At 37.4% G+C, this 14,482-nt stretch overlaps 1 protein-coding gene across 4 annotated transcripts in view; it reads left to right on the forward strand.

The window, feature by feature from the left end:
- Positions 1–14,482, forward strand: part of aqr (aquarius intron-binding spliceosomal factor) — a 65,184-nt gene that overhangs the window by 18,858 nt on the left and 31,844 nt on the right. For all 4 annotated transcript variants that reach the window (XM_043698028.1, XM_043698026.1, XM_043698025.1 and 1 more), the window contains 12 exons: positions 336–400; positions 626–742; positions 2,493–2,606; positions 5,097–5,200; positions 5,607–5,709; positions 5,814–5,934; positions 6,058–6,199; positions 8,059–8,237; positions 8,625–8,792; positions 9,368–9,537; positions 13,553–13,794; positions 14,064–14,210. In XM_043698028.1, coding sequence (XP_043553963.1) covers positions 336–400; positions 626–742; positions 2,493–2,606; positions 5,097–5,200; positions 5,607–5,709; positions 5,814–5,934; positions 6,058–6,199; positions 8,059–8,237; positions 8,625–8,792; positions 9,368–9,537; positions 13,553–13,794; positions 14,064–14,210 — 1,672 coding nt within the window. The remainder of the gene's footprint in view (positions 1–335; positions 401–625; positions 743–2,492; positions 2,607–5,096; positions 5,201–5,606; positions 5,710–5,813; positions 5,935–6,057; positions 6,200–8,058; positions 8,238–8,624; positions 8,793–9,367; positions 9,538–13,552; positions 13,795–14,063; positions 14,211–14,482) is intronic.

Here is a 14,482-nt window from a genome sequence, read left to right on the forward strand (position 1 = left end):
GATCCAACCATTGTCTTATTCAAATGCAGCATCTCTTATTGTGAATGTTTGTATAGTAACCATTTAGACTTCATATGATTCTCTTTTGTGTTAAGGAAATAAACGTGTAAAAGGCTTTAACCATGTATCTTTCACGAGGTGTCATTTTTATTTTCATTTTTATTCCTCTTTTGTCGATTTACTTCAAGCCCACATTTAAAAAGTTCATATAAGGTTTTCTTAGCTATTTTAAAAAAAAATCTTGTTTTGCAGAAAGTTTGTATGTGTACGTTAATGAAGAAATTGGTGTAACACTTCTACATTCTGCATTAACTTTTTTAAAAATTTGTATGTAGGGCCAGTCAGCATGGATATGGTTCATTATTGTGAAAGATTTATCGAATTAATGATAGACTTGGAGGTAAGCAATTTGCATGCATACAGGATTTGTATAAAAATTCTGAAAAAGCTTACAAATCACAATCATCTACTGCATTTGCTCAAGTCCAAAAGGCTGACATTGAATTGAACTCTTGATTAAATATGTGTAGAATTGTGATTGTACTATAAAAATCTTTTTATTGGTATTTAGCTTAAAGGAAGTGAGTGCTGTTGTTTAATTGGTATCAACTATGTTTCCTCAAAGGCACTCCTTCCAACCCGACGATGGTTCAGCACTGTTTTGGATGATTCTCATTTAGTCACTCACTGCCACCTATCTAATCTGGTCCAGAGAGAGAAGGAGGGTCGACTTTTTTGCCAGGTGAGATGGTGGCAGCACTTAAATACTGCCATTTTTACTTTATAGAAGAAGGTGAATAACTATTGCCGGTATTCCATGAAACCTTTTGGAATCAGAGCAATAAAGGGATGCAGGGTATTCGTGCTGAAGCTTGTTGTGCTGCAGAGAGGTAGGCTGTGACAATTTTTTAATGACTAGCTTGAGAGTTACCACTTTGTGGTATTGAAGGGAATGTTAAGTTTAAACTGTTTCTCATTTCTGGATAAAGATTATCATTACAGAGGGGTTTCTGGCCACTCCTAACAGTTGAAGTGTGATGTGTAGAATGGTGATACCTTGGTAAAGAATTGATCATTTCATTCTGTGGTTTACACTTTGTTTTTTGTTGAATATCTTCCTGGCTTTCAACTGCTGATCCACTCTTCAGGGCTTGTCTCTTATGATACTTTGCCTGATTGGTCATTATTCAGCTTGAGTTTAGATCAGACTTATGCACCTAATTGTCTATTGGTCACATACTTCTCATGCAAGCTAGGCAGCTGATACCTATTGTAAAAGCCGAAAGAACATGAATGCTATAAGTCAGAAACCAAAACAGGAATTGCTAAAAAAAACTCAGGTCTGGCAGCATCTGTGGAGTGAAATCTTTCCATGCTGTACATCTCTATTCATCTATGACTTAACACTTTGGGTCGAGTGACCCTTCCTCAAATACCTACTGTGCTTGTGTTGCACATTGGTTGATTTGGCCACCTTGTGAACCTGGAGCAGGGTCTGTAGATTAATATAACTATCACAGTGGAAGGATTCTGTCTTTTTATTTTTGTTTCTATAAACCGTGGACTGCAGTGAGAGAGAATTGTTTTAAAACAGGATTTAACAAAATAATTGCATCATTTCACAGCTAGGGATTTGATACCTATTGTGAACTGTGTTTTTGTGGATGCGGGTTCCTGCTATGTGTAGATGGTCAGGAGCTAAGGAATTGTTTATAGAGTCATTTTCTACATACCTTTAAAAATAAAGTTTAACATTTGGTGCAACTTGGGGAACAGCAGGACTCAATTTATAACACATTACCCAGTGGTTTGAACTTTAAATCCTTCCACTCCTCTTTCTCAGTCCATGCATATGGCAACTATGTGACTCACGTAGACCAAGGCTTAGATATCTCTGGCTTAGAACTGCATTTTTTTTAAAGCTCTTTCAGCAATTAATATTCACAGATCCAGCTTTGTTTAGGTCATCAACTCTCATTTTCTCCAAAGGTGGCAGGGTTTGCTTATGTCATGTATCTTTTTGTTTTAGTCAGTTTAGCTATGTTAAATTGAAAGGTAATACTCTGTAATGTGAAGAGTGCCTTAATTATTGTCCTAAGTAGCTGATTCTTTCTTAAATATTTCAAAATAGTTTCATAAATCCACGCTGGGAATTCATTTCAGTGCAAATCGCATGTGATTAGTTCAGTCGCAATTCATTAGCTCCTCTATTTAAATCTTAGGAGTGAGGAAAAGTGTGGTAAACAAAGTTGGGTTGCTTAGCCTTCAAAAAGTGTGTTACTTTTGTGCTGATGACCTTGGGTTTGACATATGACTGTCGGTTTTTGACCTTTAAACTGGTTTCTCAAGTCCAGTTGACACTGATTTGGCTGATGATTAATTTTACACTGCACATTGGCTCATTGAATGTGAACCCTGTGAGCATTCACTTCCAGATTTGTTAAAATGTCATAAAGCATTTGAATTATCCATATTTATCTATTTATTTGTAGCTGTTAGAAATGTTGAGGTTCTACACAGGTTTTGAAATTAATGATCAGACTGGAAATGCTCTGACTGAAAATGAGATGACTACAATCCATTATGATCTGATCACCTCTCTTCAGGTAAGGGACAATAATGTTTTACTTTATAAAGATTTCCTTGCAAGATAACATTTTGCCAACAAATTCTGTTTTGTATACTGAACAACCTCAATTATCCGATCGAGACGGGTGGGGAATATTTTGTTCGGATAACTGATCTGATCATAAAGCAAGTCCTAGTGAACATAAAACATAAAAAAAAGCATGTTTGCAGAATTTTTATTTCATTCAATTGATAAAATGTGTACAAACACTGGATGTTGTTTAAAGATTCCTGATATTTTGCAAATAAAATCACTTTTTGTATGCATCTCTTCACTCCACAATAAGCCACTACATTATACACACCACCTTACACCAAGTTGAAAGGCAGAACAAAGTTTCCAATTTAACGCTGACAGAAGATGGATATCTTGCTTTGCTCCCCGCCTCACTGGCCAGCCCCTCTCCTTGCTCCATGACACTGATGAAAGGGATTTCTAGAAAAGATGCTAAAAAAATCCATTTGGACCAGTTGGTCGGCAGATTGTGGAACGCCAGAACAGCCGCAACTCCCCAGATCACAACAGAGTGGCAGTCGGATTGCTGGAGTGACTGTGTGGATCAGGCTGCCAGTCCTGGCTGCTGACCGTCTCTAGGCTCAGGTTGTAGGGCAGGGGCTTGCCCCTTAAGGCCGCTTCCATTCCTTTGAGCAGCGCTTGTTGCAGGAGGACTCTCCGGGTGGCGGGCAGCACAATGCCCAGGCTCTGTGTGTCCGATCTGGTTCAGAATGTGGCACAGCTGTGGGTGAAGCTGGTAGAGGCTGAGGACAGCGTGCAGGAAGCCAAGCAGCTTGCACTGCATGGCAGGAAATAATACTAGAGCAACATTCCAGGCTGCGAGGAGCAAATTGCACAGGACTGGTTAAAATGAGAAGAACCAGACCCTCACTATAACATAAATATGGAAATCCCAGCATTAAACAAGGTCCGTCACAGCGTCTAAAATCTCAAGATCGTTTGTAAGTTTCCGCTGAACTCAGTGTCGCGATACAAAGACAGAAGCACCACCTCTTTGGTGTAGCGTTTTTATGTGACCTTGAGATCTTGTTCAGATGATCCGAAATTTGGATAATTGATATTCTGATAACTGAGGTTGTTCTGTAATCATTGATCACAAGACTCTAAATAATATAATTTGGGCATTGCTAACACTTGAGAACTTTTCATCTTGCACTCATCAGAATAATTTGTAAGAATACCAAGTCAAGGAGAAAACGGATATTTGTAATGCATGAGAGGAGACAGCTGATTGGTCTCTGAATTGTAGATGCATTTTCATGGAGATTGCTCCAATTAAGGATTTCTGTATACTAATTCTAATAAATTCTTCACTCTAATTAAATGCTTGACATAACAAAATGGGAACGTCGAGAGAGAAGTAGTGTTGAAATATTAACTGTTTATCTCTCTCCAAAAGTGCTGATTTCCAGCATTTATTATAAATACAATAGTTCATCTCACAAATATGAGGCTAATTAATTCTGTACAAATGGAGAGAAGTGAGCATTTCTATTTGCTATTATTATTCTCATCCAATTTTCATATCACTCCATGAGCTTGCCCCTTCCTCACCTCTTGATTTGGATCCAGCCATAACATTCCAAGATGCTTGTGTTCCTTCTGTCTTTGCCTCTTGAGCAATCTGAATCACTCCTACATTTATGGACATTTAGTCCCTAAATTCTTGTTCACTCCCTAAACCTTTTTTAGCTTTCTTCCTCTCTTCTCCTTTATGACACCTTACTTGCCTGCTGTCTATTTATATGGCTCAGTGTCAATCGTTGTTTGATTATGTCCAAGTGATTTTGCTCTTTCTGATTTTGCAACTGTTGATATACGAGAATCTTTTTTAATAAGCCATTTGGACCATTTTACTACATTGTAGGTACTGCGTAAGTTGATGTGGGAAACATAAATCAAAAAATAACGTGCATTTCCATTTTACCAAATCCTTCTGTAACCACATATACTTAGAACTTGTATTATTAACACATTTAAATTTAGGAGCTTTATTTAGAATATGAGGTGATGGAATTAGAGTTCCAAAGTGCTTCAAATAATAAAAAAAATTATGTTTTTTTTTAATGTGACTTTAGGTGCTATAATGTTTGATTTAACATTAACTTCAGTTAGCTGTAGTTGTTATGTTGTGTCAGAAAACAATATATAAAAATGCCCAAAAATACTAATCCATTAATGTGAGTTTGTTATATTGTACATTTCCTCATCTCTGTCTTTGAACTGTTAATATTTTCAAGTCTATACTGGAGCACATTTCAAGAGAAGCCTGTTGTCTCAGAAATCAAAATATTATAGTGTCATAGAGCCATGCAGTATGGAAACAAACCGTTTTGTCCAACCCATCCATGCCGAATATTATGTTCACTATTGCTTAATCATTGATATGTTTCATATTTATTATACAGTCTAATTGTGTAAATCTGTTGCAACTTACTGATTTTCATTGCAGAGGGCAGCATTTGCTCACTTTCCAGAACTACACGATTTTGCTCTGTCTAATGTCGCAGCTGTTGATACACGAGAATCTTTAGTAAAACACTTTGGATCACTTGGGTAAGTATTTATTTATTTGTCTGGTACAGTTTCTGCACATAGTTGTTGAGTTCACACAATACTTAAGACACAAAGTAGACCCAGCATGTTTATGTCAATGTTAATGTCTGTGTGAGCTTCCTCCCTACTTACTTCCTTTCACACCATAAATAGTGCCTTTCTATTCAATTTTTCCACATTTTGCTTCCACTTGCATCTTTGCCATTTGCCTCAATCACCCCATATGGTATAAAAAGTTCCACATTTTTTCATGTTTAACTAATATATTAGAAAACATTTGATTAACCTTCATCTTTTCAACTTCATCCTATTTTCAATTTTGTTTTCCTAATGAAAACTTGGAAGGACACCCTAATGAAGAGCCAAGCGCGCACAGTATTAAATTTGTTTTGTTTTCCATTTCCAGTCCCAATATACTTCACAAAGTAGCATCGAATCTTTGTCTTTTGCCGTCGCTACCTGAGGCAGAGAATACCTGTTATGAAAAAGAATTTCTTTTAGAAATGTTGGTAGGTATTGAAGTGAAAAATATGCATTGATTAACGTAACAATAGAATGTTTTTTTTCACAGGCGGAAGTTGTTAATGATTTAAAATTTCATTTGCAATGATAGGTGTCCCGACATGAACGCCGGACATCCCAAATTCAACAATTAAATGAGATGCCACTTTACCCCACAGAAAAAATAATCTGGGATGAAAACATTGTACCAACAGAATATTACTCTGGAGAAGGTATGATATCTATTTATGCTTGTGGGCAGTTTGCTTTTTTGGGCAATCTTGTAACCTACTTTTTTTTAAAAATACTTACTTTGTAGGACATATTTTACAATTGTTTGTTTTTTATTATGCCAGGATGCCTTGCGTTACCTAAACTGAATTTACAGTTTTTGACACTTCATGACTACTTACTCAGGAATTTTAATCTCTTTCGTCTTGAGTCCACATATGAAATTAGACAGGATGTGGAGGATGCGATCAGTAGACTTAAGCCATGGTGAGTAGTAATGTGAATGTTTATGCCATTGTATTCATACTTGTGTACTTTTTTTTCTCTACGAGCTTGCCTCCAATACAGGTTTCATTATTATTTTAAATGGTTAAGATGCTTTAAGTAACATTTCTTTTTAATTTCAATGTGCATACATCGATCCAGCATCACTTGGCCAACATTTTACAAATGGCCAACTGTTGTAAAGAAATGATAACGGCAGCAGTAACTGATGAAGGAGTGCACTGCAAGTATAATCCCTACGTAACATGCAGATGTTGCATTTCCCAGTCTAGTTGTGGCATGTTTCAATGCACTTCAGACTGGAGGTGCGGCAGATTCATTTTCAAAAATTCTTGAACAATTTAACCTTCTATTTTCTCTTTTTGTTTAAAACTGTGTTTTGAAATTCACCTGATTAATATTTAACCTTTGGGACATAACACTGGCTGGAGTGCAGTGAAAGCGTATTTTTATCTTTTCCTGCTAGAACAATTCAGTTTTAGATAAGTCATCAATAACTCAATGTCACAGGTAGAACAGGATGACTAAGAAGGTGTTTAGTACGCTTGCCTTCATTGCTCAGACCTTCGAGTACAGGAGTTGGGACATCATGTTGAAGTTGTAAAGGATGTTGATGAGCTCTCTTCATGAGTACTTTGTGCAGTTCTGGTTGCCCCTGCTGTAAGAAGGAAATCATTAAACTGGAGAAAGTTTAAAAAAGATTTGCCAGTATGTTGCTGGGAGTGGAGGGATTGAGTTATCAAAATAGGCTGGACAGGATTGATCTTTTTTCATTGGAGCATAGGAGATTGAGGATGGAGAATCAGCTCGCCTCCTTTTGGTCCATCTCAGTAAGATGTGATTTTTTTTTAATGAAACTATCGTGTCATAATTAAGCATAATTAACTAGGACAAAACAAAAACTCAAAATTACAAGTATTTTTTGAATGAAAGAACAATTTTGTTACATTGTACTCCCCCCAAAAAAGTAAAAATATATATCAAACATGCGCAAATGGGTAATAATTTAGAAAGATGAGCAGAGGGTGCCTGGTACAGCCAAGAAGGTAAAGCCAGTTTTAGTTTAAAGTTCTGAGAGTCTTCGAGTTGTGAAAATGACCCGAGTCCTGATTGTTTAGCTGTTGGTTTTTCAGCAGTTGGAATATTTGCAGGTATCATTGAGTTCTTGGTGAATGTTAGCTGTTTCAAGTTGCTTTTTCACCAGGCACTGACTTCGAAGTTGGCAAAGAGAGAGAGAGGGGCTTCCACCATCTTGTCAACAGTATGCATTTCTTTTTCACTCTCTGCTTTGCTGCTCAAAAACTGTTGCCTAAAATACAGTTTCATTTTTGGATTCTGGTTTCGGTACCATTTTCAGGCTGCAGTATTTGCAGGCAACTTTGATTCTAGTGTGTAACTTTCAGAAAGGTATGAATCAACCAGGGGATACAGATCTCAGTTTCAATACCTTTTATAATAGTTTCTGTTCAGACTGATCCTCCTTTATTGATGGTTTCATGAGCTTGACTCAGTCTGGTCAGGTAATTACAGCTGCTATTTAGGTCAGTAGTTGTCCTTTTAAAAGTCCCTTGGTCCCTGAGGTCCTCGCATATTAAAATTATTTGGTGAAAATTGAATTGCAATAGTCATGCTTACCATTATCACCAGAAAAGTCTTCTGAAATTAATCTGGGGGTGCAACACATTAGTCACTTTGCTTGCTCTTTATTACTGAACTCAATCCAACTTTAACCATCTTAAGTTGGAAAATAGTTTTACGGGGTTGTTTTGTTAGAACGCATTCAAGGTAATTTACTTAACGGTATTTTGGTTGTATTATTGATTTGTTTAATATCTTCATAGGCAGGGGGAGTATGGAGGAGTTGTATTTGGTGGCTGGGCTCGAATGGCTCAGCCTATTGTGACTTTCTCCATTGTTGAAGTAGCAAAACCCAACATTGGTGAGAACTGGCCAGCAAGAGTCCGTGCAGATGTGACCATCAACCTAAACGTTCGCTCTCAGATCAGAGACGAATGGGAAGGTAACACCAACCATTTGAGTTATTTTGCAGTGGCTACGAAGAGTATTGTTTCCTGTTTTGTAGGGTATTGTAATTTTCCCAGATACTGAAGCATTGAATTGAATTACCCACGGAAATTAAAATAAAGTAGAAAATCTGAAATTGTGCTCTGAGTACATCAAGGATGACTTGTGCTTGTTTAACTAATTATATCTTGCTCGAATGTATAATATATCTATACTGGTTTCGGGTAGACTTGTATAATTAAAATTACGTTGAATGGATAAATCCTTTCCCTGTTCCAGATAGTCACTCTGTTTGTGTTGTTTGATTGGTCAGTGCAAAGAGCAGGATTATGTATATTTCTACTGTTTTTTGTTTTTATATGTTGCATTTTCAATTTTGTAGCACTTCGCAAACATGATGTGTGCTTCCTCATAACTGTTCGACCAGTATTGACTTATGGCACAAAGTTTGATCGCAAGCAGCCATTTGCAGAGCAGTACGGGCTCGTGTTTGTACGAGGATGTGAAATTCAAGGAATGTTGGATGAGAAAGGACGGGTCATTGAAGAAGGTACTGTTTTATGTTTTTCATTGAAGAGTTTTTAAAAATTAGAATGACCGAATATGTATCTAGAGCACAATACTAAGCTATGCATTGTATCTGTTTGGTTCAGTTATGTGCATTTTCACCTTTGAGTTGAGGGTTCTGGATTCCAGAATCACATGTGCAGGATCTAGCTTGATGTTTTGTTGCAATTCTGAGGATCGCTACATTGTTGAACACTTATCCAATGAGATGTTGAACAGCAACAGTATTATTTGTTCTAATAAATCTAAAAGATCCTGTGGCATATTTCAGAGCAGAGAAGGGCATTTCTCCCAGTGATATTGGTGAATTACCCATCCAGTCCCAGTAAAAGAAATTACTTAATTATTTATCTCGTTTATTGAAGCTTGCTGCATACAAATTATCTCATTTGTCTTAAAAGAAATGACTACAATTCAAAAATACTTATTGGTCTTGAAGTACTTTCCAATGTCCTGAAAATGTTGAGATTCTCCATTGAATATGCATGTATTTAACCCTGAGAATACATCACTGTTTACCTCCAGAACTCTTACTGGTCACTTGTGTCCTTTACATAGGCCCTGAGCCTAAACCAAGGCTGAAGGGAGATTCACGAACCTATCGAGTATGGTTGGATCCCAACCAGTATCAGCAGGACATGAGCTTTTCTGTTCAGAATGGAGCGGAAGATGTCTATGAGACCTTCAATATTATCATGAGAAGAAAACCTAAGGAAAATAATTTTAAGGTGATCATAATGCGATTTTCAGTAATACGTGTTCAGCTTTACATAATTAGCGACTTAAATGTTAATTTTGAGCAGAAAGAATAACCCAGAGAATGAGCATTAAAACCTCATCATGGCAGTTTGGCAATTTTCATTCGGTTTAAAACTCTTCTATCAGTCAAAGATTAGATTTGATTTGATTTGATTCCCTACAGTGTGGAAACAGGCACTTCAGCCCAACAATTCCACTCCGACCCATTCCCCTACATTTACCCCTGACTAATGCACCTAACACTACGGGCAATTTAGCATGGCCAATTCACCAACCTGCACATCTTTGGACAGTGGGAGGAAACCGGAGCACCTGGAGGAAACCCACGCAGACACGGGGAGAATGTGCAAACTCCACACAGACAGTTGCCTGAAACAGGAATTGAACCCGGGTCCCTGGCGCTGTGAGGCAGCAGTGCTAACCACTGAGCCACCGTGCCGCCCTAAGCTTTACCACAAATCTGCCATATTATTCACAAAATCCACCTGGTTTACTAATATCCTTTAGGGAACACCTTCCTGAATCTGGCCTATGTGACTCCAATCTTATACTAAGAATCCACCAACAATTCAAGAACAAGATTGACCACAAAACAAGATTTCTTGAGACAATTAGAGATAGTCAATAAATGGTAGCCCTGACGGAACTGCCACGTTCTAAGCATGCATGAAAAAATAGCCACACCATTTCCTCCCTGGAATTCGTGTTCAGTTTAAATGCAGTTTATCGTTTGAGTAAATTTGCAGTAGAACTGTGCTGTAATTACTGTACACAGTAATGTTATGCTTTGGACCTTAAATTTAAAACGATGGTGTACCTGTTTGGAATTCTTAACCATGTTGACATTTAATGATCACAAATGACCAAAGGTTATCTGCTTTTAAAGCAGCTGCAGTCTTCATGCTGATTAACTTTACCAGTGACTTTACATATGAATGTCAGTTTTTTAAATTTCAAATATTCATCCTAAATTAGACTGGAAATTAATGGCGTATGAAGTCTTGGTTCTGTTGAATATTTTGTTTAAAATACGTTATGTCAAAGACCTCAGGGCATAGTTATCAGAATGGTCCCTTCAAAACTATTCAAACAAAATGCTGGTGATCTGAAATAAAAACAGAAAATACTAGAAATACTCAGGTCTTGCACGAACTGTGGAAAAGCTAATGATCATTCAAATTTGATGACACTTTATTCAAATTCCATTGAAAGGTCATTGACCTAAAGTGTAAAATCTGGTTCTCTTTCCACAGTTGGTGCAAGACCAGCTGAGTTTTTCCAGTATTTTCTGTTTTGCATTCCCCGATAGCAGACCGTTTGTGTTCTCTGCATTCTTATAACTTTTTAAAGAGCTATACTGGTGTCATAGCACGATTGTCTATGAATTCCTTCATAATTCTTAATGTTTTATGGATATCTCCACATTTAATAGCTTTCCTGAATCATGCTGTGTGTGTTGAATTGATGGTTTGTTTTATGATTTGAGCTATTATTTCTAGACAGGTCAGATCCCAGACTGAAATCTGACTTGAGATCATATTTTGTTTCTGTTTTAGTTTTGTTTTCCAGTGAAACACTAATAACAATGCTGCATTTTCAGTTTTAACTATAAAATGGAAGTTTATTACACAAAAGGAATAAAATTATAATGGAATAAATTAGATACATTTAAGAATTTTTGAAATACACTTTAAAATAGATTCTGAATAATACCAAAAGCACTTCTTTATATTACTCACATGAGAGAGAATTCCCTTCTTTGTCATATCTTTTGGACTAGATTTAACAGTGGCTTCAATTCCGTGTCTTAAGAATCTGGCAGTCTCTTCCCGGAATCTTCACACAACTGAGTTTAGACTTTCTAAGCTTCAAATAATTCCTTCAGGGTTTTAACCAAACATTCCTGTCCTGAAAATTTATAACTGAATTCCTCACACCATAGCCTCTTAACAGTTGTAAACTACCTACCTTTCTCAGGAGCAACTGTTTTACACATCCATTTTGAGCCAAGGCTTCTACAAAATTTAGTATAGGAATTGGGGCATCATGTTGTGGTTGTACAGGGCATTGGAGTACTGCACACAGTTCTGGTCATCTTGCTATAGGATGAATTTTATTAAATTAGAAAGGGTGCAGAAAAGATTTACAAGAACGTTACCAGGACTGGAGGGTTTGAGTTAGAAGGGGAGGCTGAATAGGCTGGAATTTTGTTTTTCCCTGGAACATAAGAGGTTGATGGTTGACCTTTATAGATGTTTATAAAGTCATAAGAGGCATAAATAAGATGAAGCACAAAGGTCTTTTCTCTTGTGAGGGGAGTTCAAAACTAGAGGGCTAGGTTTAAAGTAAGAGGGGAAACATTTTAAAGGATCCTGAGGGGCATTTGTTTTTCCCCTCAGTGTGGTGTGTATACAGAATGAACTGCCAAAAGAAGTGATGGAGGCACACTATTTAGAGACTCTTGGACAGGTACATGAATAGGAAAGGTTTAGAGACATATGGGCCAGATGCAGGCAAATGGGATTGTTTTAGTTTGGGAAACTTGATTGACATGGACAAGTCCATGCTGTGTGACTTTATGACGAAAATTCAAAATGAAGCTTTTATTCAAGGTATGGGTATTTCCCCAAAATCAAAAAAAACTATTCCAGACTCTTCTATCTGAAATCTGGATTAGTGGTGCTGGAAGAGCACAGCAGTTCAGGCAGCATCCGAGGAGCAATAAAATCGACGTTTCGGGCAAAAGCCCTTCATCGGGAATACAGACAGAGAGCCTGAAAGGTGGAGAGATAAGTGATAGGTGGAAAAGAAGATAGGCAGGTAGGAGTTGCAGTGGGAGAGGGACTCCCTGAGATTCTTGTAGAGAGAGGAGGAAAACCTCTTCAGGGAGGCATCCTTGCAAGAGGATTCGCAGTAGGGTTAAAATCAACTAGGTAAAAACAATGACTGCAGATGCTGGAAGCCTAATGCAATACACTGTTTGCTTTGTTTATTCGTAAACTTTACCAATATAAACAAAACCATGATATTATTTGAAAATCTCTTTCTAAAACTGCTTTAAAATAAATCACAATAGCAACAGAAGTACCTGCAAGTTCAACGTTACACCCCTTCAGACCCACGCACAAAACCATAAGAATTAAGAGCAGAATCTACTCTGCCACTTGATTGTGGCTGATACGTTTCTCAACCCCATTTTCCTGCCTTCTACCCGTAACCTTTGATCCCCTTATTAATCAAGAACCTATCTATCTCTGTCTTCAGTACACTCAATGACTTGGCTTCTTGTGCCTTCGATGGCAATGAGTTCCACATATTCACTTTCCTCGGGTTGAATAAGTATTTCCTCATCTCCATTCTAAAGGATCATCCTTTTGCACTGTGGCTGTGTCCTTGGGATCTACTTTCTCCTACTAGTGGAAACATCATCTTCACATCCACTCTATGCAAATCTCTCACTATTCTATCAGTTCCAATTAGAACCCTGTCATCCTTCTAAACTCCATTGAGTGCAGACCCACAGTCCTCAACTGCTTCCCATATGACAAAGATACCCAGGATCTTTGTTGTAAACCATCTCCAAGACCAGCACATTCTTAGACACTGAACCCAAAACTACCTACAATAGTCCGACTAGCGCCTTAAACAATCTCAGCCGTACATCTTTGCTCTTGTATCCATTTTAAGAAGGCTAGAATTCTAACATTGCACTTGTCTTCCTAAATGTGAACTAAACCTGCATGCTAACCTTAAGAAAACCCTGAACTAAGACTCCTAAATCCTTATGCCGCTAGTCCAACATTCAAAAATACAGAATTAATGATCATATATGTTGGTATATGTTACACGCATTACATCCCATTAAAAATAGCAGCGATATTGTATATAGCTTTCTTTTAACAAAAAATGTTATTGTATTCTGCCATATATGACTACTGTAGCTTTCATTTTGAATGACCATTTTCAAATTAATTGCATCCTCAGGCAGTGCTTGAGACCATCCGCAATTTAATGAATACAGAGTGTGTAGTCCCTGACTGGCTTCATGATATAATCCTTGGATATGGAGACCCTGGAAGTGCTCAATATTCGAAGATGCCAAATCAGATTTCCACACTGGATTTTAATGATACCTTTCTGTCTATTGAGCACCTGAAAACTGGTTTTCCTGGGTGTTCTATTAAAACAACAGTTGAGAACTCTACTCTGCAAAAGCCTCCATTTAGGTAAGAATACAAATTGACATGTGCAAGCTTTAATCAGTTTTTTTCTATTTCATATCTGAAAATGTTAATGTAGTTAAGTATTGTTATAACATATAAAGGTGCAACCTGCAATCAGTGTCATCTTGTTTACAGTGTTGTACAGTGTAATACTGAATATTCTTAGTAAGACAATGTTAATGGAAAACTGATAATTATTCTGGTTATTGAGAAAAATGTGTAAAAACTTTGCCATCACTATTATGAACATTCCACCCCAACCTAAACTTTAGGATCACCTTCCCCGTGCAGCTTGGAAAAGGGAAAAAACGAAAAGGGGAGAATGATGCTGATGGAGAGAAGGAAGAGACTCCAACTTTAATTATTGAACCTCATGTGATTCCAAACCGAGGACCTTACCCATATAACCAGCCAAAGAGGTAAATATAAAAGGGCTTCCTAATAATTTAGCTGTTTGTTTGCTCCTTCAACTGGGCTATTTTAGTTTCTAATCTGTTACACTTCATGGATCCTGCAGTTTATATTCAACCAATGGTACATCCCGTTTACAGAGAACAATGTCACTTGACTCAAGGTCCCGCCACCTTTGATTTTCCCCAAAGCAGCAAATTAATGATTAAAAGGTTCGGCTCACCTTCTAGTTAAGTGTACATTAACCAGCTCTTGATGGCCAGGAGAAGATTGTCCAATT

Source organism: Chiloscyllium plagiosum, chromosome 10, assembly GCF_004010195.1.
Source record: "Chiloscyllium plagiosum isolate BGI_BamShark_2017 chromosome 10, ASM401019v2, whole genome shotgun sequence".
Taxonomy (NCBI): Eukaryota; Metazoa; Chordata; class Chondrichthyes; order Orectolobiformes; family Hemiscylliidae; genus Chiloscyllium; species Chiloscyllium plagiosum.